The sequence below is a fragment of the Suncus etruscus genome, chromosome 5 (genome assembly GCF_024139225.1).
Source record: "Suncus etruscus isolate mSunEtr1 chromosome 5, mSunEtr1.pri.cur, whole genome shotgun sequence".
Taxonomy (NCBI): Eukaryota; Metazoa; Chordata; class Mammalia; order Eulipotyphla; family Soricidae; genus Suncus; species Suncus etruscus.
The window spans coordinates 148,462,550-148,483,582 of NC_064852.1; the positions used below are offsets into that span (position 1 = coordinate 148,462,550).

Genomic DNA, 21,033 nt, shown 5'->3' on the forward strand with positions numbered 1-21,033 from the left:
TGGGGGGGGGGGGGCGGGAGCGGTGAATTTGCCAAACTTGGCTGCACTTCAGTTTGCATCAATGAGCTGGAGAAGAAAAGCCCTCTTGCCTTTCAGAAGGAGAAAATGTTCTTTAGTGTGTCCCAGCCTAAGACTGGCTCTTCTGCACAGTACTCAGACCATGTCATGGATTAATGTAACTATCCCTCAAGCTGTTGTACAGGAACAATAACTGATCAGGAAAATCACCCAAAGAAATAGACCAGCCCTATGAGGCAAAAGCTAAATCAGAAATGATTCTTCAAAGTCAAAATGAATACCATTCATTTGTGGGCGGGGGGCACATCTGGAAATGCTCAGGGATTACTGCTGGCTCTGTGCTCAGGAAGGCACTCCTACTTGCACTTGGAGGACCATATGGGATGCTGGAGATCAAGTCTAGGTCGGTTGAGTGCAAGGCTAGCGCCCTAGCTGTTATACTTTTGCTCCTGCTCTGGATACTGTTCATTTTTATGTTAGGTTTTCCTTGATTAATTTTTTGGAAAAATCATTAATAGAATATGGAGCTGAATAAATATACAGACATCCTGATCCATCAGAAATCAGGATCTACTAAATAATGGCGGAGAACATATTAGACCATCACAGTCGCTGAGTGTAACAGGAGTAAGGAGTGACAACTCTGTAGTGTGCTTTTATGCCTCTCAGTATCTCCATTGGGAAGCACACTCTCATTACTGATTTTGACTCTATTGAAGGATGCAAAATACTTTTCTTCTTTTCCTCCTTTTTTTCTACAATGCTAGGGAAATGATTTACCTACTGGACCATCTCTCTGTCCCAGAGTCCTCACATAGGCAAAGCAAATGCTCTCCTGCTGAGCTCTATCCTGAGGTTTCACCTCCTTTTGTATCAATCTGAAATTTCTTTCAGGATATTGGCTGGACCCATGGGTAGGAAAAGGTTCTGAGTCTGAGACCTAAAAGATAATTTATGAGGTTGGAGAGATAGTATATGGGTTAAAGCATTTGCCTTGCAAGCAGCCAACTTCAGTTTGATCCTGAGCTCTATATATGGCTCCCCATGATTTTTGCCATGGACTGCCAAAATTGAACCCTGAGCACAAAACCATGAGTAATCCCTGAACACTGTTGGGTATAGTTTCAAAACATCAACAAAAAGTATTTAACCAGCTTTCTGAGTGGAACTGTTTTTTCATTAAAAAAACAAAAACAAAAACAAAATCTTTTGGTTCACTCTAATTGCATTGAATATAAAACTAGTATAAAAGAGTACACTTCTATTAAATAGAATATGAAATCATTTATTAGATGATTTGCTATACATAATCAAAAAGATTCTCATAAACACATTTAGGTCATAGATGTCTATCAATGTTATGCCTCTGATGTGAGTATTGTGAAGATGTGTGATTACAGATTATTATTTACACCCTTATATTCTTATGTAGAAATGGTGTACATTTACTTATATTCATATTTAGAAATGGCATAAATATAATGCATAACTTCAAGCTACATGGGCATTTAGCTTAAAAAAGAATGGTAGAATTATACCACATTATTATTAAAAGACATTTACTGGAGGCTACTGTTCATGATATGATGTTTGTGGTTGGGAAGATTTAAGTGAAGACAGATTTTTATTTTAAACAATACCAATATGGGGCCAGAGTGAGAGCAAAACAGGTAGGGTATTTGTTTGCCTTGTGTTCGGCCAGCCTGGGTTCAATACCCAGCATCTCATATGGTCCCCTAAGACTACAGAAGTGATTTCTGAGTGCAGAGCCAGGAGTAACCCTGAGCGCTGCTGGGTGTGGTCTTAAAACAAAATAAAACAAATTTAAGAATTAAAAAAATAAAAATCCAATAGAGTATGGGCAAAATACTAAGTCCTACTTTCATCAAATGTTTTTACTGTTAACTCTTTTCACTAGTCATACAGCTCAAAGAATACCAAATAATTGAATAGATATATTACAACAATTTTAGTTCATATTTATAATAACTCTTTGTAACTTCACTATTAGATACAAGAAGATTTCCTTTGTTTTACTGGTGGTATTTGGGGGGGGTGCTTTATTTGGGGCCACATCCAGCAGTGCTCAGAACTTACTCCTGGTTTTATACTCTGGGATCACTCCTGATGGGATTCAGGAAATTTGGGGAACCATCTATGGTGCTGGGGATCAAATTTAGGCTGTCCATATGCCAGTTATGCCCAGTGGAAGTCAGTGGTTATTCCTGAGCCTGTGGAGTCTGGCAGTGCTCTGGAGATAATATGCAGTGCTAACAGTCCCACCAGAGTTGGTTAAAACAGCTCAGTTCAGTACCTTACCTCTTGCACTCACTCTCTCCAGTCCACTTACAAATTTAAAAAAAAGTAAACACAATTTATACATTTTTAATGTAGAATTTCAGCAGATTTCCCCCTAATGCACCATCCTGGTACATTATTATCATTATTATTTTTAAAGTAAAATCACTTAAGAAACAGCAGGTACTAAAAGGACCATTGTTGCTTGTGGGAAATAGAAAAGTTCCCTCCCTATCAGGGAAAAAATGTGCCTGTTTCAATAAACACAAGACATTTAGGGCCAAAATGATTACATAAATTGATATTATTTCCTTTTCAGCTATTATCGGATGGCCCATTTTTAAAAATTATGTGTTAAGAAAGGATATAAAAATATACATCAGACATTTCTCTAGTCCCATATACCTCAGGGACTTCCAAGTACATGAAATAAAGATTCCCCCCACCCCATTAATGTCTTATGTCAATATTATTAATAGACTAAAGAATCTAGAAGCTGAAAAGAAAAGATTTTTCTCCTCTACACATATAAATGACTCTGATTATTACTTTTGCTTTAAGAAAAAATGACTCAGGTTTGGAGAACATTAAACTGGAATCTATCCAAGAACAAGGAAGCAAAAAATAAAATTAAGTTGAAAAGCAAACAAGCAAGTGAAAAGATGGCCCCAAGATCGGAAATTATTTAGGATAGTCCAGCCCCAGTGGAATTTAAAGTCTGCAGCCAGGTAGTTGAATTTCTCTAAGTCTCAGTTTTCACATGGGTAAATTGATAAGAAATATGAACTCCCTTGAAAATTACCATGAATTTAAAGAATGTGGAACGAAGAAGGAGTTCAAGAGGTTACTGTTATACTTGGTTCCCAAGGCCAATACTTGATTACAAGAGAAGGCCTTTTTGTTTTGGGAAGGACAATATAGCATGGGCTATAATAGTTAGGATTATGAACTTCAGAACCAAAGTGTGAGCTGTAGGTTCAATCTTACCACTTTCAGATTGTGAATTTTGGTGCCAAGAGCTTAGTGTCATTCAAACCCATGTTTAATCAGTTTCCCAGAACACTTCTTTGAAGCTCCTGAATTGGGTTTTTCTGACAGGCTCTTATTGCAGTCTGTATTTCACTTTCAGTTATTACATAGTTATTTACTATTAGTGTTCTACTGAACCCTATTAGAATGTAACCGCTTGAAGGTTAGGGAACATAGGACTTAATTCAGGGATATCTATAGCTATTGACTCAACAAATAGGTACCACCACCCAATATTTGGAATGACTGAGTAAAAGAAATACAGTCTCAAAATAAGTGTCTCGATTTTTTTCTACAGAACGGTAATGTCAGGATGTGCTGTATAGGAATGAGATGAGAATATGAAGAACATGGAACAGAACGACAGGCACATTTGAGATTGTTTAGGGAAGGTGCTATTCATAAATACATACATACATACATATTCTCACACATATCAAAGACAAGCTTTAAAAATCACACCTACACTGGGTACTGGAGAGATAGTCCAGTAGGTAAGGCAATTGCCTAGTACATGTCTGGCCTGAGTTTGACCCCTAGCCCCAAGCATTTCACCAATTACAGTGCCTGAATTCAGAGTGAGGAATATACCCTGAGTACTTTGGGATGTGGCCCAAAGCAAAACAAAACATCAGACCGACAGACTGACCCAGAGAACCAACCAATTACCCCAGTCAAATCACACAGTCCCCTTTAGAGAGTCTCATCAGCTTGAAAATTACTCGTTACAGGAGATTTTCTTTTCTGTCTGAATTGGGATGGGCATCACAATGCACACTGTAATACATTCTTGAGTAAGTCCACAAGTGTGTTCTCTGCTGAAAATTGATGTACCCTCTGTGGGTGTCTGATAGAAACAAACTGTAGAGAAATACCACTGCAAAGCCAGTAATTTCTAACTTTTGGGGCACCCACAGGTATGGTGAAATAAGTATACCGAAAAAAATTTCAGAACTTTTAGGGGTGGGAAGAAGATGGTCAGATATAAAGAAGCACGTTAGGGTTTCTTCTCTTGGTTGTAAAATGGCTGGAACCCAATGGAAAGACCCCACATTTATGGGAAGTTACTAGTAGACAACTAAATTGTTCACTTGAAACATTCTGGCTTTCTTTGCTTTTTTAGGGGTAGGGCACCTGGTGGTGCTCAAGTCATTCCTGACTCTCTACTCAGGAATTAAGCCTGGTAATGTTCAGGGAGACCATATGGGATGCTGGGGATTGAATCCAGGTTGGCCTTGTGCAAGGCAAATGCACTACAAACTGTATTATCACTCAGGTCCCAGTTCTAGCTTTCTTATGAAAAGGTTTAATCTTGGTAACTCAAGAAGCTGTATTATGAGGCAGAAAATGGTTCCAACTTTCTCTGTATAGATGTAGGAATTTCCTTAGGGATCAGTCTGCACTAGTCAGGGTTAAGTGAATAGACTTTAAAATTTTGGGAGAAACGGTAACATTTATATGAACTTTTTTCTCATCTCCAAAAAAAAAAAAGTGGGGGCTTTTTCAAGTGGCACTTTGTCAGTCCAATTCTAGCTAGTCACAGTAAGGACAGATGATAGTTTATTGAGAGTATATTTAAAGGAGAAGTCTTATAAGTTTCCTAAATTGAGAAGTGAGCCTATAACTATGTAAGCTTTATTTAGTCTTTTGCAGGCACACCTGGCTTTCAGTTCTGGCTTTATCACTTGCTAGGAATTCGACTGTGGTTTGCAATTGCAAATAATAATTGAGTTGAATATACAGATTCTGCTGTGAGCTGTCTGGGATTATATGTGTTTGTTTGTTTTCTGATTTGGGGCCACACCTGGTGGTGTTTAGGGCTAACTACTGGGTCTGTACTTAGGAGTGGTGGCTCCTGGAAGTACTCAGGAGACATGAGATTGAAATGGGGTCAGCCATGTGCAAGGCAAGTGCCTCTATGCCATAGAGTCTATGGCCTTGGGGATTATATATTACTGTTAGTGATTTCTGTCTCAGTTTCCTTTATATGTAAAATGACGATTAAAAATACATTACTTCAGAAGCTACTGTGTGCCTGAGAGGCGATATATGTCTTTCTGATGCTAGTGCTCGAACAATACTCAAGTTTTAGTTACAAATATGATTATTCATTTAGCACTTTGCTTTCTATTTCTTTGTTCTGTTCTGGCCACACCTGGCGATGCTTAGGGGTTACTCCTGGCTCTGTGCTCAGAAATTACTCCTGGCATCTTTAGGGGACCAAATGGGTTGTAGGAATTGAACCTGGGTTGGTGCGTGCGAGGCAAACTCCCTACTCGCAGTGCTATCGCTCTGGTCCTCTGGCTTTCTATTTCTTGACTTGTTTATATTTTCTCCAAACTCCAAACATTTTGTTCATTTTTAAGTAGGAGACAAGGAAAATGGAAAGGCACAATTGAGAACGGTAAGAGATTAAGACGAAAGTCAATTTTCTATAGGGAAGAACCCAATTATAAAAACCTATATATCCAGCAGACTGCAACAACATGCCTCAAGAAACCTGAAGAGCAAATGAAACTGAAGACCGCTTTCCAGACAGGCTATTAATCTTCCATCTCTCACCGTCTTTCCTCCTCTACCCCCCAAGAAAATTTCATTTCTATCTGTTCCCAGCACAGGTAGGTAATTGCGTTTATATCGAGTTCTATTACAGATTGCACAGTGATCTCTTCAGAGGGGTCACTGATGGTTACAGAATTAAAAGCGAAATAAATCCCATCCAATGCTAGTCTCCAGGTCAACCCAGCTCGCAGCGAATTAGTTCAACAGCAGCAATCATGGCAGATCAAACGCTGGGAGAACTTCTGTACTTGTCAATTCTTTTTTTTTTTTTTTTTTTTTTTTTTTGGTTTTTTGGGTCACACCCGGCGGTGCTCAGGGGTTACTCCTGGCTGTCTGCTCAGAAATAGCTCCTGGCAGGCTCAGGGGACCATATGGGACACCGGGATTCGAACCAACCACCTTTGGTCCTGGATCGGCTGCTTGCAAGGCAAACACCGCTGTGCTATCTCTCCGGGCCCACTTGTCAATTCTTGTTTTGGAGTACGACTCCTATTTCCAGCAGTCGCTGCTACTCTGACAGCAAAGTTTTTCCCTAGGAAAATTGAGCTCTGCTATTGAAAATGTCAAAGCAGGGCTTAGGCCCCTTGGAGACAAGTCTCAATGGGATCCCAGTCGTTCTAACTTGCTTGATTGCGAATTTGATCCTCACTTCTGGAGATCAAAGGGTCCAATTTCCGAGTGCCCAGAGCCCACCATTAACTTGACCATGAACTTCTCCTACTGGGCTGTGATTGTGGGTCCAAAGTACTTTCCCCATTGATGGCCTCAGTCTTTTGGTCCTCCATGTCCAAGGCTGGTACCCAGACAGCGGACATCAGGAGGGCGCACCAAGTGGGCGGCTGCACCCGGCCTGCTTTGAGTTGCTTCCACCACTTAGCATTGACTTTGCTGCCAGCGCCTAAGGGTCGCCTCTGGTATGCCCAGGCCCTCCCCACCGAGAACTGGGGTCCCCCATGCGCCAAGACGAGTTGGGGGTGCCCCATTCCAAGCCCCAAGTGTCCCTCCCGTCCCCGTACACTCACCTCCTTCCTCCTCGTCTATAAAGTTAATGCAAGGGAAGTACCCGGCCAGAGCCTCCAAGGAGGTGGAGAGGCTGCCCCGGCTCTGCGAGCGTTGTATGGAGCGCACCCCCGCGCCCGCGCCCGCGCCCCGCCAGCCCTGGCGGCCCATCTTGGACGCGGACCCGCTCTTCCCGCGGTACAAGATCCGAGGCGTCTTGGCGGCAAGTCGGGGGCGCGGGGCGCCCGCAGCGCTTCGGGGATCCGCCCGGCCGGGTTGGGGGCTCTGGGGCCAGGGCGCGGGGCGACGGTCCCGAGGTGGGCACCGGCCCGCCTGCCCACCCCTCGCCCGAGTCGCCAATCAGCGCCCTTCGGGAGGCGGCGGCACCTGGGTGGGCAGAACCCGGGCGCACCTCCACCCCGCGGAGCCCCGCCGTTCCCGCTTCTCCTCCCGGAGCGCGCAAGGTTGGGGTCAGAGGACTGTCAAGAACGCGAAGCCACCCGAGGAATGGGGTCTCTCTCTCTCTGCGCATCTGTCGCTTCTCGGGTCCCCAGTGGGTGTCGGGGTTCCCTCCTCGGGGCTCCTCCCGAGGAGGAGCCTCAGCAAAGACCGAACTCGCCCTGCGCGCCGCACAAAGAAAGGCGGGAGTCCCGGCTTGCCAGATTTCCCAAAAGTCCTCGATAATAATAATAATAATAATAATAAAAAACAAAAGTTTTCAGTTTTACCTTCCTTATATGAAAAGCTAAAGCAGGTGCTAAAGTGATGATTGCAAAGTGGCGGTGGGGTGGGGTGGGATGGTGGCGCTTGCCTTGCACTGGGCAGATTCGGGTTCCATCCCTCCCCTAGAGTCCCCAGTCCAGCTAGGAGTGATTCCCGAGCAAAGTGCCAGGAGAACCCCTCCCTGAACACCTCCAGTGTGGCTCAAAAAAACAAAACAAGCAAAGCTAAGGAGACAGAGGAAAAGGGAAAGCTACACGGAGAAAAAGCCTTTAAAAGCATTGAGACTGAGAAGATAATGACGATGCGTATCAACTTTGTTTTACTTTACATTCTGGAAACTGGCACATCTTCTTTGTCCCAATGAAAAGATCCTTCCTACCATGGCTAAGAATGACCATAACAAACACTGTCCAGTATTAACCCCCAAACTAAACACTGCATCTTCAACATCAGTGTGGAAGCCGAGTAAGAGAGACTGGAACAAAACCATTTTTGAGTGAAATACTATGATCTATTCCGAAAAATGCAAATTTCTGCTCAGGAACATACAGCAACTATGATTTCATTTTTCTAGGATTCAGAAAAATAACTTTCCCCCAGATCCTTTTGTACCCTCATACAAGGAACTCAGAGCCTCAGTTTCCCTATCTAGGAGCTGGTGGGAATGTACCATGATTCCCCAGCCAAGTGCATTACAGAATGATCAGAATTTGTGACATCAAGATGTTAAAAGTACATTATAAGGCCTGAAATATCCTTTGATATGGATCAATATTTCTTGACGATCTACGGACAAACCCTTGCTTAATATATACTGGGAGAATCAAACACACTTTCACTGACTCTTCAGTGGACTTTACTTAAATAGATGATGCCAGGCAATGTGCTTAAATCAGACCCCAGCAGTAATAAATCAGACCCCAGCAGTAATGGAGCCAGAAGACCTGAGGTCAGGGGATTTATAATCCAGTGTGGGGAGGAGGCAATGAGACAGTAAATGATATGTTAAAGGGATAAATGATGCAAATGGAGAAGATGAAGTAAGGGTTTGGGAGAGTTTGAAATTGAACGTGTGGATGTGATGGGAGATTAGAAGACGTGGAAGCAGTTAAGTTTTCAGATACTGGAGGGAAGGGCCAGAGCAACAGTACAGCAGGTAAGGCACTTGTCTTGCATGTGGCTGACTCAGGATCAATCCGTGGAACCCCATATGGTCCCCCAAGCCCACTAGGAGTAAATCCTAAGCATTGCCAGCACCCCAAAACGAAAACAAACACATACTAGTGGAAGCGAGTGACTTAAGGCAAAAGACTTAGGGGAGGTGTGTGATTCAGCCAGGTCCCAGACTAGCAAGGAGGCTGGGGGTCTGGAAGGAGGTGAAGGAGCAGACAGAAAATGACATAAGAGAGGGAGGCAGATGGAAGGAAAGAACTTACAGGCCTTTCTAGACCTTGACATCAAGGTCTTTGACTATATAGGATATCACAATTTGGAAAGTACAAAGAGGAAGGAAAAGAAGATCCAGAAGAAATAACTCATCTCAAATACTTCTGCAAATTAGGAAACTCGATAACAAATGAGTCTACTTGCATAATAGAATCTCTCAGTAACTTACACATAGGACCATTCCAGGCTTTTACAAAAAAAATTTTTTTACTGGCAAAATGCCATTCTTTCTCATTAACATCACTACAATGCTCTCTTAGTTCAATTTCCTGATAATTATTTACCTTCCTAAAATATAGGCATTTTAAAGTATTGATAAAAATCACAGAGTTAGGGCTGGAGAGATAGCACAGAGATAGGATGTTTGCCTTACACACAGACGGTCCAGGATAGACAGTGGCTGAAATCCCAGCATCCCATATGGTCCCCGTGCCTGCCAGGAGCGATTCCTGAGCACAGTCTGTAGCATCCTGAGCTCCATAGGGTATGACCCCCCACCCCCAAATCACAAAGCTATGGTTTTTCATACCATGTTGCTTTGATTCAGAAAATAGCAACCTTTCCATTAAATAAGTTTCATAATAATACAAGCATCATAGAATTTTAGAAATTGGGAAGGGCTTTATCGAAAGGCATCTAATGTTTCCTTTTTTTAAACCATTTTTAGTGAGTCATGAAAGTAAATTATTAGGGTTTCATCATATGCTAAACACAGAAAATAAAATATCAGAGCAGCTCAAGGAGTGATTAAAGCAACTGCAGTATTCCATGAAAGCGGATGGTGTTAATGTACACACTCATATATATGGATACTTTTGGGGGAGAAGTGTTTGTATTTTAGGGAGCACCTATTGGTACACCTGTTTTGTGCTCAGGGATCCTTACTTTGAAGATTATGTGCAGTGTTGGGGATTGAACTGGTATAGGCTGCACACAAGACAAGCACCACATCCCTCACAATCTCTCTTGTCTGACATGTGAATTAGATTGTAATCAGAAGGAAAGTATTTGAAGGGTTTGAGTTGGAAAATCCAAAGCAATCAGTTGGAAAACAATTGGAAATCCACTAGAAATCCAATGTAAACCTTTCTTTTTCCTATCTAGGATCATCATAGTAAAGTGATTTTGGAAGGGAAGGTCTTGGATTTCTAATGGTCATTGCTTAAGGGAACCTAAGAAGTGAATGGTTGGCTGGGACTGAGTTGTGTCGATCTGCCTTCTTGTTGTTAAGACTTGGCTTTCTGATCCAAAGTAAAGGCCTACCAAGCAAAGTCTAGATGCATCTGTTTCTACCTGAGCATCATCTCTCTTGAAGGTGCAAAACAAGTTTTCCTAAGAAGATGTTGGATAGTTTTCACTAGAGTTAGGAATTAATGACATAGATGAGGAATGAAAGAACAGCACAGTTACATGGGTAAACCTGAGGAGTATCATGTTGAGTGAAATGAGTCAAACAGAGAAGGACAGATACAGTATAATATCACTCATTTGAAGGAAATAAAGACACATATTTAGGGAATAACTAATGCCCAAAGACATTGGAAATGAAAGGCAGGAGATCAGGTTCTGTGTGGGGAGGAAGAGTACGCCAGAGAAAGGACCACAAAGACAATGATCACTCTGGACTGGGTGATGAAAAGAGGGAAAAGTGATATGCATAATACCCTATCAGTAACAGTATTGGAAACCACCATGCCTAAAAGGAAAAGAAAAACAAAACAAAACAGTGCCTGCCAGAGGGGCAGGCTGAGGGAGAGGTGAGGGGTGGGAGGGAAAATGGGGACATGAGTGGAGGGCAGTGGACACTGATGAAGAGATGGAGGATCCAACATTGTATGCTGGAATTCAATCATGAATAATTTCGCAGCTTTGCAATTCATAGTGAGTCAATAACTTCTCATATTTTAAAAAGAAAAAATAGCACAAGATAGGGTACAGAGTATAAAGAAAGTTGATGACTGATTCCAGGGAACAAGGCCTTCAGGATAATAAATAACGCTGTCACATGGTTACAAAGGCAGCCAGACAGACCACAGAATGGCCAGAGACCGCTGGTCCTGGACGACAACTTGCAGAATATACAATTTCACTATTTCCTTCCCTAGTATTCAACTGTTTTCCCATGCATAACTAACACTATCTAAATATTATTTCTGGTTTATATCTTTAATATAGTGATTTAATGGAATTCTAGAGGGAGTACCACCACACCCGAAAGAATGAAACAAATTATGTTAAAAACAAGCTACTGACAAGATTGAAAATATCATTTCTCTCTACTACAATTTGCAGTCAAGTAATTTGGGATGGAGTTATTTTTTAAAGGATGGGCCATGATAGTCTAGATTCATTATCGAAAACCTAGCATCTGAATGAAAATTTTGTCTAAATGTAAAAAGTGAGTCAAAATAACATAAATCACTGTTATGAAAAAAAACATGCCCTTGAAAAAACTCTGCCAATTTATATGAGGCTCACCTTTTGATAAAGAACTAATTAATATAGGTAATAACATACAAATACAATTTGGTAATTTATTTGATAGACATAAAACATATCATGCCACTTATACTATCTAATTTTACACATATATTTTGAGATTATCTTTATACATTATAAATTGAACCAAGGGCTCAATTGTAAATGATTCTCCCTTAGAAAGCGACAGGAGAAGGTGTTAAAATAAGTCCTGTGCATGACATCTCAGATATCCTCACAATGTCACTTGAGCAGGTGGTCAGTCCAAATTACCATAAAGGTGGAAATAGAAAAATATTTATAATATGAAAAGATGAAATTAAAAGTAAAAAGATTAGCATTTTAACTGTTTCAATAGTGAGATTTATAATATTTGCCTTATTTTCCTAAATAATATTTTTGCATTTAATTTTTTTTTTTGGTTTTCGTATTAAGTGTAATACCATATTTTCCAGATGACTGAGCGTATAAGACGACCTCCTAATTTTGCAGTTAAACATAGGTTTAGGCCTATATTCGCTGTATTAGACAGAACATTCTTGTGCTGCAACTGTATGGACCATAGTGAGCCAATCACAACAAGCAAAGGTTCAAAGGTTCTACTGTCATAGACTTCCTCTCTGACTCTGGCCCATCTAAGCAGGCTTTTGACAGTGTAGATTCGGGTCCAGAACATTGTCTCATTTGCCTGCATCAAAAGCCTGCTTGAATTGGCTGAGTTAGAAAGGATGTCTGAGCAGCCTTGCAGTGATTGGTGCAGGATCGAGTTGGAAAATTCGTTTTGTGGCAATATTCAGACAATTTTTGTTTAGCGGCACATTGAAACATTTTTCGGGATATACTTGGTGTATAAGACGACCCCTGATTTTTGGTTGACTTTTTTTGTTTCAAAAGTTGTCTTATACACCGGAAATTACGGTATACATTTAATATTGTTACATTCCTAAATAAATAAAAGGAAGCAAGTTAATTTGTTGTCTAGACTAAAATGATAGAGATTTGACTAAAGAGTGAAGGTAAAGTCAAGAGTCCTAAAAATAGATTAGCTAGAGAGGGGTCCTCAAACTTTTTAAACAGGGGGCCAGTTCACTGTCCCTCAGACCATTGGAGGGTCTGACTATAGTAAAAGCAAAACTTATGAACGAATTCTTATGCACACTGCATATATCTTATTTTGCAATGAAGAAACAAAACAGATACAAATACAATATGTGGCCTGCGGGCCATAGTTTGAGGACCACTTATAGACTGTACAGAGTAAGAACAAATAATTAGATTCATTATGGCCCTTTATATATAAAATCATGATGATGTTAATAGCTAAAATGTTATAGATAAGATCCATTATCTCGTTTAGCTTCATAAACACATTCTGCAAAATATGAATGATATGATAGGAACATTTGCAGATATGAAAAGTGATGCATATTCATTTAATAAATATACCAAGTTCCTACTACATGCCAGTCTAACTACTGGGGTAAAGTAGTGAATAAAAATATACCTTCTAAGAGAGCTCACATTGTAATATTAGAAGCTAACACATCCCACTTCCTGCCATTCTCTATCTACACAACTCAACAAAACAGCAAATTGTCTGTATTAGGGAGATGGTAGCATCACATTATTAAGATAAGATACTCTTACCTTAATATGTGAAAAAACAGGCAAGTTGAAGGTAAGTCTCTTGCTCAAGATTCCACATTCTTTTTGTTTTATTGTTGATGTTTTGTTTATTTTTGAGCCATGCCTAGTGATGCTCAGTAGTTACTCCTGGCTCTGCACTCAGGAATTACTCCTGGTGGTGTTCAGGAGACCAATATGGGGTTCCAGGAATTAAAGCCAGGTTGTCCATGTGCAAGGCAATAGTACGACCCATTGTACTTTTTGGCCCCAAGGTCCCATGTTCTCAAGAATTGAAACAGGGTTTTAAATCTGCAAAGTTTGAAGAACAGTGATAGAAAGTTACTTGTCCAGTGTTATAAGTACCTAAGGGTGTGATTTCATGCCTCTGACCGACCATTCAATATACATTCTGAACCGTGATACTGCTTAAGAAAACCTGCTGATGCCGATAATTAGGTAATGGAATTGCCAATTGTTTCAAGAATTGTTTCTTGAACCATTGTAAGGTACCTTTACCATGGTAGTTCTGCTGGGTTAGATGTATTTTCATATATACATCTTCATTTAGGCACTACTTAGGCTTATTAAATGTCCTCAAGATATTTTAGAAATCAGTGTGTAGGTGTCCATTTAATTCATAAACAATCAGCTTTCCAAACAAATAAAAAATATACGTGGGATATGTAATTAATTGGCATTTGGTTCCCCCGAAAAGGTATATTTCACTAAATAAAATGGAGCAATCACAAATCAAATTACAAAGGATAAAATAATTCTAAATATAGGTAAATAAAATTACTTCTTTATTTTTTTTATGGGGGACCACACCCAGCTGTACTCAGAGGTTACTTCTGCTCTGTGCTCAGAAATCAGTCCTGGTAGGCTGAGGGGATCATATGGGATGCCAGAATTGAACCCAGGTCTGCCCTGGATCAGTCTCATGCAAGGCAAACACCCTGTCACTGTGCTATTGCTCCAGTCATGAAATTACTTCTAAAAGAGAGAAATGTTCATAAAATTCAGAATGATTCATGATATGGAGCTGGAGAGACATTACAACAGGTAATGTCTCTGATCTCAATGGGTTCAATCTCCAGACCTCCACAGTGGGGAGTAGAAAATGATCCACAATAAGTTAAAGATCTCAGATAGATTAGAAAAGAAGGACTCTCAGAGAAATTTGTCTAGGACCAGGGGAAAGGAAGAGGCATGAAAAACTCAAATGCTCAAATCTTTTTGTTTCCCTTCTATTGTATGACGGCGTTTACACTTCCTTTTAGTTCCTGATCCATTCGAATTATGACTGTGTGCCACATGTCAGATCTTATTCTATAGTCTGTGGGTAAGGTATGTATAAAATATGGGTTTGGGTCTCAAGGAATTGAAAATATAATAGTGGACAGGAGGTTGGATAGATGCAGAGACAAGAAATGCAAATAAACACAATATAGTGAAATAAGTTATTTCTGATAGGTTCTACAGCACTGTGGTGATAAGGAATGGGGATGGTCAACTCTAAATAGTAAAAAGAAAGCTTCCTGGAAGAGATAACCTGAGCTTCATCTTCAAGGTGATTTGGAAAGTAGAAAATAGGGATGAAGGAAACAACAAACAGCATTTTCTCTATCCTGACCTTAATAGGCACTTATGTGTCACTATGGATCTTTGGAAACGAGGTGTTGCCTCTTTTCCCAGTACCTCAAAAGGTAGTAAAATGTAAGGGGGTTCACAAGCTTGAGAAACATGTGATACAGTATTCTTTTCCACTACTCCAACCATCCCAGCCTTTGGATACACTGACACAAAGTCTTCACAATACTCTTTGAAGAACATACTCAAATATTTGTGATTAAAGAAGAAAGTATTCCTTCTATTATGATTCCTTGGGAGTTATAGATGAACATTACCTGGCAACTTCTTGTTTTATTAGGAGATGAGTATTATCTTGAAATTGGGTGGGAGTAAGCATTCTACCAAAAATATACAAGATTTAAAATATCATATATATTTCAGGTATCGATCCATAAGTATGCAATGCTTGTTAAAAAAAAGTCTGTACATCTAAACTGTCTTAGTCATTTATATATGTTAATTAAATTTTCCCTAAGTATTCATTTTCTCCTTATACCACAGTGAAACAAGAATAATATTGGGTCTGATTGCTAAAACTAAAAACACAGTTCAATAGTCATTTCTGTACTTCATTTTCTTTATTGGCTAAGGTTCACGTATTCAAGTGAATAGATAAGGTAGTAAACATGTTTCTTGACCACCATTTTGTTTTGTTTTGTGCCACATCCAGGTTACTCCTGTCTCTGTTCTCAGAAGTGACTCCTGTCAGGCTCGGGGGACCACAAGGGATGATGGGAATTGAACACGAGTTGGCCATGTACAATGTAAATGCCTTACCCACTGTGCTATTGCTCCCATTGATCACCATTTTGTTTAGCTGAATTATAGACTGGTTGCAAAGCTTACTGATTATTAAACTATGTGATTTATATCAGATATATCTATATCTATATATATATATATTCACTGTTTGATACAATAATGACCTAAAATACAGAGACATTTTTCATAAATATTTGGGCTTAATTATCCAGTGGACTTTTACATTGTAGGCACCTCAGTTATTTTTCCATTGTATACAAAGGCAGAAGATTTATGACCAAGCAGACAACTGTTGATTTAAAAAAAAATTAGCAGAAAATTGCATGGATTCTGAAAAAATTAAAAGCTGTAGGGATTTTAATAATATACTAAAAAAACTGTCCATAGGAAAACATTAAAGATCCAGATCAAAAATCACCTTGATTGGACATAAGTGAGCTGCCTCCCAAAGGGGGTTTTATTTGGAACTCAGTACAATTTGGTATATTGAGTGAATGGTTAAGATTTTGAAATGGCAACTTAGGAGTCAAACTACGCAGCTCACCACCAGCTGAGTCTCACTGAAGGCACTGTTTCCTAACAAGAAATAATATAGATAAAAGACTTCATTGGTGAAAATTCTACTCAGAAGGCTTCCATCCATTCTACTCTATGTTTTGGGGGCACACTTGACAAGACGGGACAATAGCTTAGGGAAATAGTATTGGAGAGAGGGCCACTGCTGATGTCAGACAGAAATTCCCCAAATAAAAACAAGTGATTATGCATTTATTTAATCACTATCACACATGTGAACAACATCTGTAGAGGAACTGTAAGTTGAAGGCAAAATTTACAGTAAAACTCTAACCACAGACCCAAAGTTCTCCGTGAATTTAATATTTGAAAACACCAGTCAACACTCTTTTCCCCAAAATATTTATAGATTAGCCACCTTGATCTACATTTGGACACAGAAAAATTATAAGCTAGGATTTATGAGTTTATTTATTTTCTGTTACATATTTTTGTCTTTATTATTTTTTTTGTGAGTGTGTCTGGTGTCAGGGATTGAGTCCAAGGCCTACATGTAATCTCTGTCCCTGGTGCTAAACTATATCCTCAGGTCAGCATTATTTGTATGCATGCATGTGATGTGCATGTGTGTGTGTGTGTGTGTGTGTGTGTGTGTGTGTGTGTGTATGAGTTGAGTGAGTGAGTGAGAGAGAAATATGGCACTAATCTGACATGTAGAAAAATGTTGTTATATTATAGATCACTGTTCCAAATATTAATGTATTTCACACTATGAGGGCAACATTTATTTAACAGGTTCTCTGAGTGTGGCAAAATAAGAACTTGATAATTTAGTAAATATCTGATAACCATGAAAAGACCGTCATCTTAAAAACTGTCACTGCTGAGTCAGCGACTTGGCTCAGCACTAGATAAGAACATGCTGCCTGCTGAGGTCCTGGGTCCTGCTTCCTAACAGCCATGGAACAAATTTATGACAATTCAACTTAAAAACAGTAAATAATCTTTTTGGAATAGCTAGTTCTCATTTTATTTAGGAAATGTTTAAAAATAAAATAATAATAATAAAGATTAGCCAAAAGAGGCTGAATCTTCTGCTTCTAGAGTTCTGAGTGATGAAACCTAAGCATTCCTTTGTTGTTATTGTGTTTGGCTTACATCTGACTCTGAGCTCAGGGATCACTCATCACAAGGCTCAGGGAATCCTATATGGTATGGGGAATGAAACCTGGATTGGCCATGCATGCAGCAAGTGTTTTTCTTCTGTACTATCTTTTTGGTGCCATGCATCCTGGGAATTCTGAAGTGAAGAAAGTGGTCAGAGAATAAAAACTCCATGTTAATCTTCAAAGACAGAGAGGCCCTCACCAGGCAGGGCTAGAGCTCACCTCCCTGGTTCTACCACCTGAATCCCAGCTCATGCCAGACCTTTCTCACCTTCTAGACCTGCATCTCACTGCAATTATGTCTTTGGGTCTGTGGTTTCTAGGGCCAATCAGACTATCTCATCTCTTTTACTTCCACCTTCCTACAATGGGACTTTTAATATGAATATCAGGATTGGGAGGTACCTCTATAACTGAAGTTCCTCTTTTCTTCCACACACTATTATTCATTTTTACTTTTAATTTTCATTTTTTTGGTTTTGGAGTCACATCCAACAGTGTTCCGAGATTAATGCTAGGTCATTCCATGTGGTGTCTAGGAAATAATGCAGGTTGTGGTTAAAACTAGGTCTTTTGTATGTGCTCCAGCCTATTAAGCTACTAAACTATCAAATAAAACTAATACAAATGTTCATCAAAAATCTTTTTTTTTCACTCCGAAGAATTCACTGAGAAAAAAGTAAAATAACATTGGAAACTAGATAACCTTATGAAAATATTCTTTTTACAATGATAATAATAACTGTAAGAAAAATACTCCAAATTCTGTATTTTCTCTATTGGCCTGTATATCTGTGAACTGATCTAAAAAAATGTATGCCAATGAAACAAGTACTTATGTCAAAATGGTGTTTAGCATAAAAGTCCCTATAAAATTATATCTAGATCTATATATTTTAAAAATTATTTGTCAGTGTAACTAATAGTCAATCAAAAAGTGATCTAATAAAAGTGTTTAATAAAGATGCTAGAGAGAGGGGCCGGGAAGGTGGCGCTAGAGGTAAGGTGTCTGCCTTGCAAGCGCTAGCATAGGACGAACCGCAGTTCGATCCCCCGGTGTCCATATAGTCCCCCCAAGCCAGGGGCGATTTCTGAGTGCATTGCCAGGAGTAACCCCTGAGTGTCAAACGGGTGTGGCCCAAAAACCAAAAAAAAACAAACAAAAACAAAGAAAAAAAAAAGATGCTAGAGAGAGATAGTAGAGTAGATAAGGCACTTGATTTGCATATGGTTGATCTAAATTCAATCCTTAGCATTGCATATGGTTCCCTGAGCACAACCAGGAGTGATGTCTGAGTAGAGTCAGGAGTAAGCCCAGAGTACCACTGGGTGTAGCCACACCAAAAGTATTCATTAAAAGATAAATGCTGCTCGGGACAAAGAGATAGCATGGAGGCAGGGCATTTGCGTTGCATGCAGAAGGACGGTGGTTTGAATTCCAGCATCCCATATGGTCCCCCAAGCCTGCCAGGAGCGATTTCTGAGCAGAGAGCCATGAGTACCTCCTGAACACTGCCGGGTGTGATCCCCAAAAACACAAATAACAACAACAACACACACACACACAAAGATAAATGCAGCTAACTTGGATAAAATTGGTGGACCATCATTACTGAATAACTTAAACCAATATTTATTTGAAGGTCACCATATGCATTTACTACGCCCAGTCTATTCCTTTCAACTGTTGTTTTTAAATGCACCAATAAAGTAGAAAAGCCAAGTCCATACCCATTCAGTCTCTGTAATTAGAAATAAAGAGCTCACAAAGGATCAGTGATCAGTGTGTATTTAGAGCGTGTGCCTGCTGCTCCGAAGCATTTAAGATCTAGCACCAAAAGCAAAATAAAAACAGCTGGGGTGATGCTTGTTTGACCATAATAATGCCACATTTGGTATCATGGAGCATTAATTTTACAAATTGTAGTGCTACTACTTCTAACCCATAATTTTGGAAGAGTACATATCAGATTCACCAGGAAATGAGGCTAAAGGGAAAATCTGGAAAGGGTTATATTGATTCACACACACACACACACACACACACACACACACACACACACACACACACACGCACTAAATTAAAGAGCTATGAGATAATTCAGGAAAGAACAAACACAAATATAATAAATTAAAGAATAAAATGACCCTCCAGAAGGCTCAAAATGATCACAAAATGGCCACATCCAGTGGAGCTTCAAGTCATTCTATGGCTCTTTGAGAATCCCTTGACAGAGTTTCTCTGGCCTTTGAAACTTTTTTTGGGGGGGAGCACACCTGGTGACGCTCAGGGGTTACTCCTGACTAATGCACTCAGAAATTGCTCCTGGCTTGGGGGACCTACATGGGATGCTGGGGGATCGAACCGCAGTCTGTCCTAAGCTAGCTCGGGCAAGGCAGATGCCTTACCGCTTGCGCCACCGCTCCGGTCCTTCTGGCCTTTGAAAGCGCAGATTGGTTTATTCCATTAGATAATATTTTTCTGAGTTTTCTTCCTAATTTGCACCAACCCTTTTAGTTATTGAGACCTCTATTCCATCATGGGCCCTTCTCCTTAGTTCCCTTCCCCAACCCTCAAAGCAGATAGACTTTATTTTCAGTTTTAAAATCATGTAAATAAAGTTGGATTCTGCTTTAGACCAGACAGCCAGAAAGACCTTAGAAGCAAAAAATCCCAAGGAAGGAGAGGTCAGCCAAGACTAAACACCAGGAGACAGAAGACTTGGGCTTCTTTTAGAAATAGCCCGAGTGCTTTCACAAAAACTGAGTTGTTTTGAGAATAAACCTTTCCTTTAGTTAGAGGAGAGGTGACTATCTATTTGACATCACCAGGAGAATATCTTAACAGACCTCTCAAACTATGCTCTTGACTTCTTTCCCACAGAAATTTACCTCTCTCTTATCTTCCCTCTCCTAAGACATGGCATCAGTCAAGTAGGTGGTCAAATTAAAAGGAAAGATGAGAACATTCTCTTTGATGCCTCGCTCTTCCTCATTGAATGCCTTCTCTCTCTCAGACATCATCATCAAATACTACTGCTTCCACCTCTAAAATGAAATTAATATTTATGTGTTTGTCTTAATCTGACTTCAAGTTACTTTCATTCTTTTTTTGTTGTTGTTTTGTTTTATGGGCCACACCCAGTAACGCTCAGGGATTACTCCTAGCTATGCACTCAAAAATTGCTCCTAGCTCAAGGGACCATATGGGACACCGGGGATTGAATCCAAGTCTGTCCTGGTGCAAGGCAAACACCCTATCTCTGTGCTATTACTCTGGCCACGCTACTTTTATTCTTGCCCCCAAAACATTCTTCATAAAGCAGCAGGACTTGTCATTTAAAAGGCTATGCAAGGTCTTATCACTACTCCCTAAATACCTTCAATATCTTCTCACTGCAAGAAGAACAATATACAAGCACACTGCATGGCTCTCCAGTTTCATCACAATCTACAGTTCTTGACCAGCAGGTTAAAGCCACCCCGATTGTTGCTTAAACAGCCACATTTTTCTCTGTTTTGCAGTCTCCTTGAGAAACAAGGAAAGATCTTCCCTAGTAGTCTCATTGAAAGGAAAAGGTAATTTTTTTTCAATTCAGTTCAATCATTCATTCATGTGATAGTTTTTCTTTGTAATTTTCATTTCGAAGGCACACTTGTTCAAGTATTTGTTTATATTTTTTCTCTTCCTATTTCCTCTCAATGAAAAATTCTCTTTAATAATAAAGATTATCATTGTTGTAGCCACTTCTCTCTACTTCCCTTCTCCCTTCTGACT

The 21,033-nt window shown here is 39.8% G+C and overlaps 1 protein-coding gene across 20 annotated transcripts in view; it reads right to left on the reverse strand.

Moving 5' to 3' along the window:
• Positions 1–21,033, reverse strand: part of RIMS2 (regulating synaptic membrane exocytosis 2) — a 565,766-nt gene that overhangs the window by 21,076 nt on the left and 523,657 nt on the right. The window contains exon 1 of one of the 20 annotated variants that reach the window (XM_049773841.1): positions 6,930–7,183. The exons of the other annotated variants lie outside the window; for them this stretch is intronic. Within the exon in view, the coding sequence (XP_049629798.1) occupies positions 6,930–7,077 (148 nt within the window). The 5' untranslated portion in view covers positions 7,078–7,183. Of the gene's footprint in view, positions 1–6,929; positions 7,184–21,033 lie in introns of those variants that run through there. 20 annotated transcript variants of the gene reach the window in all.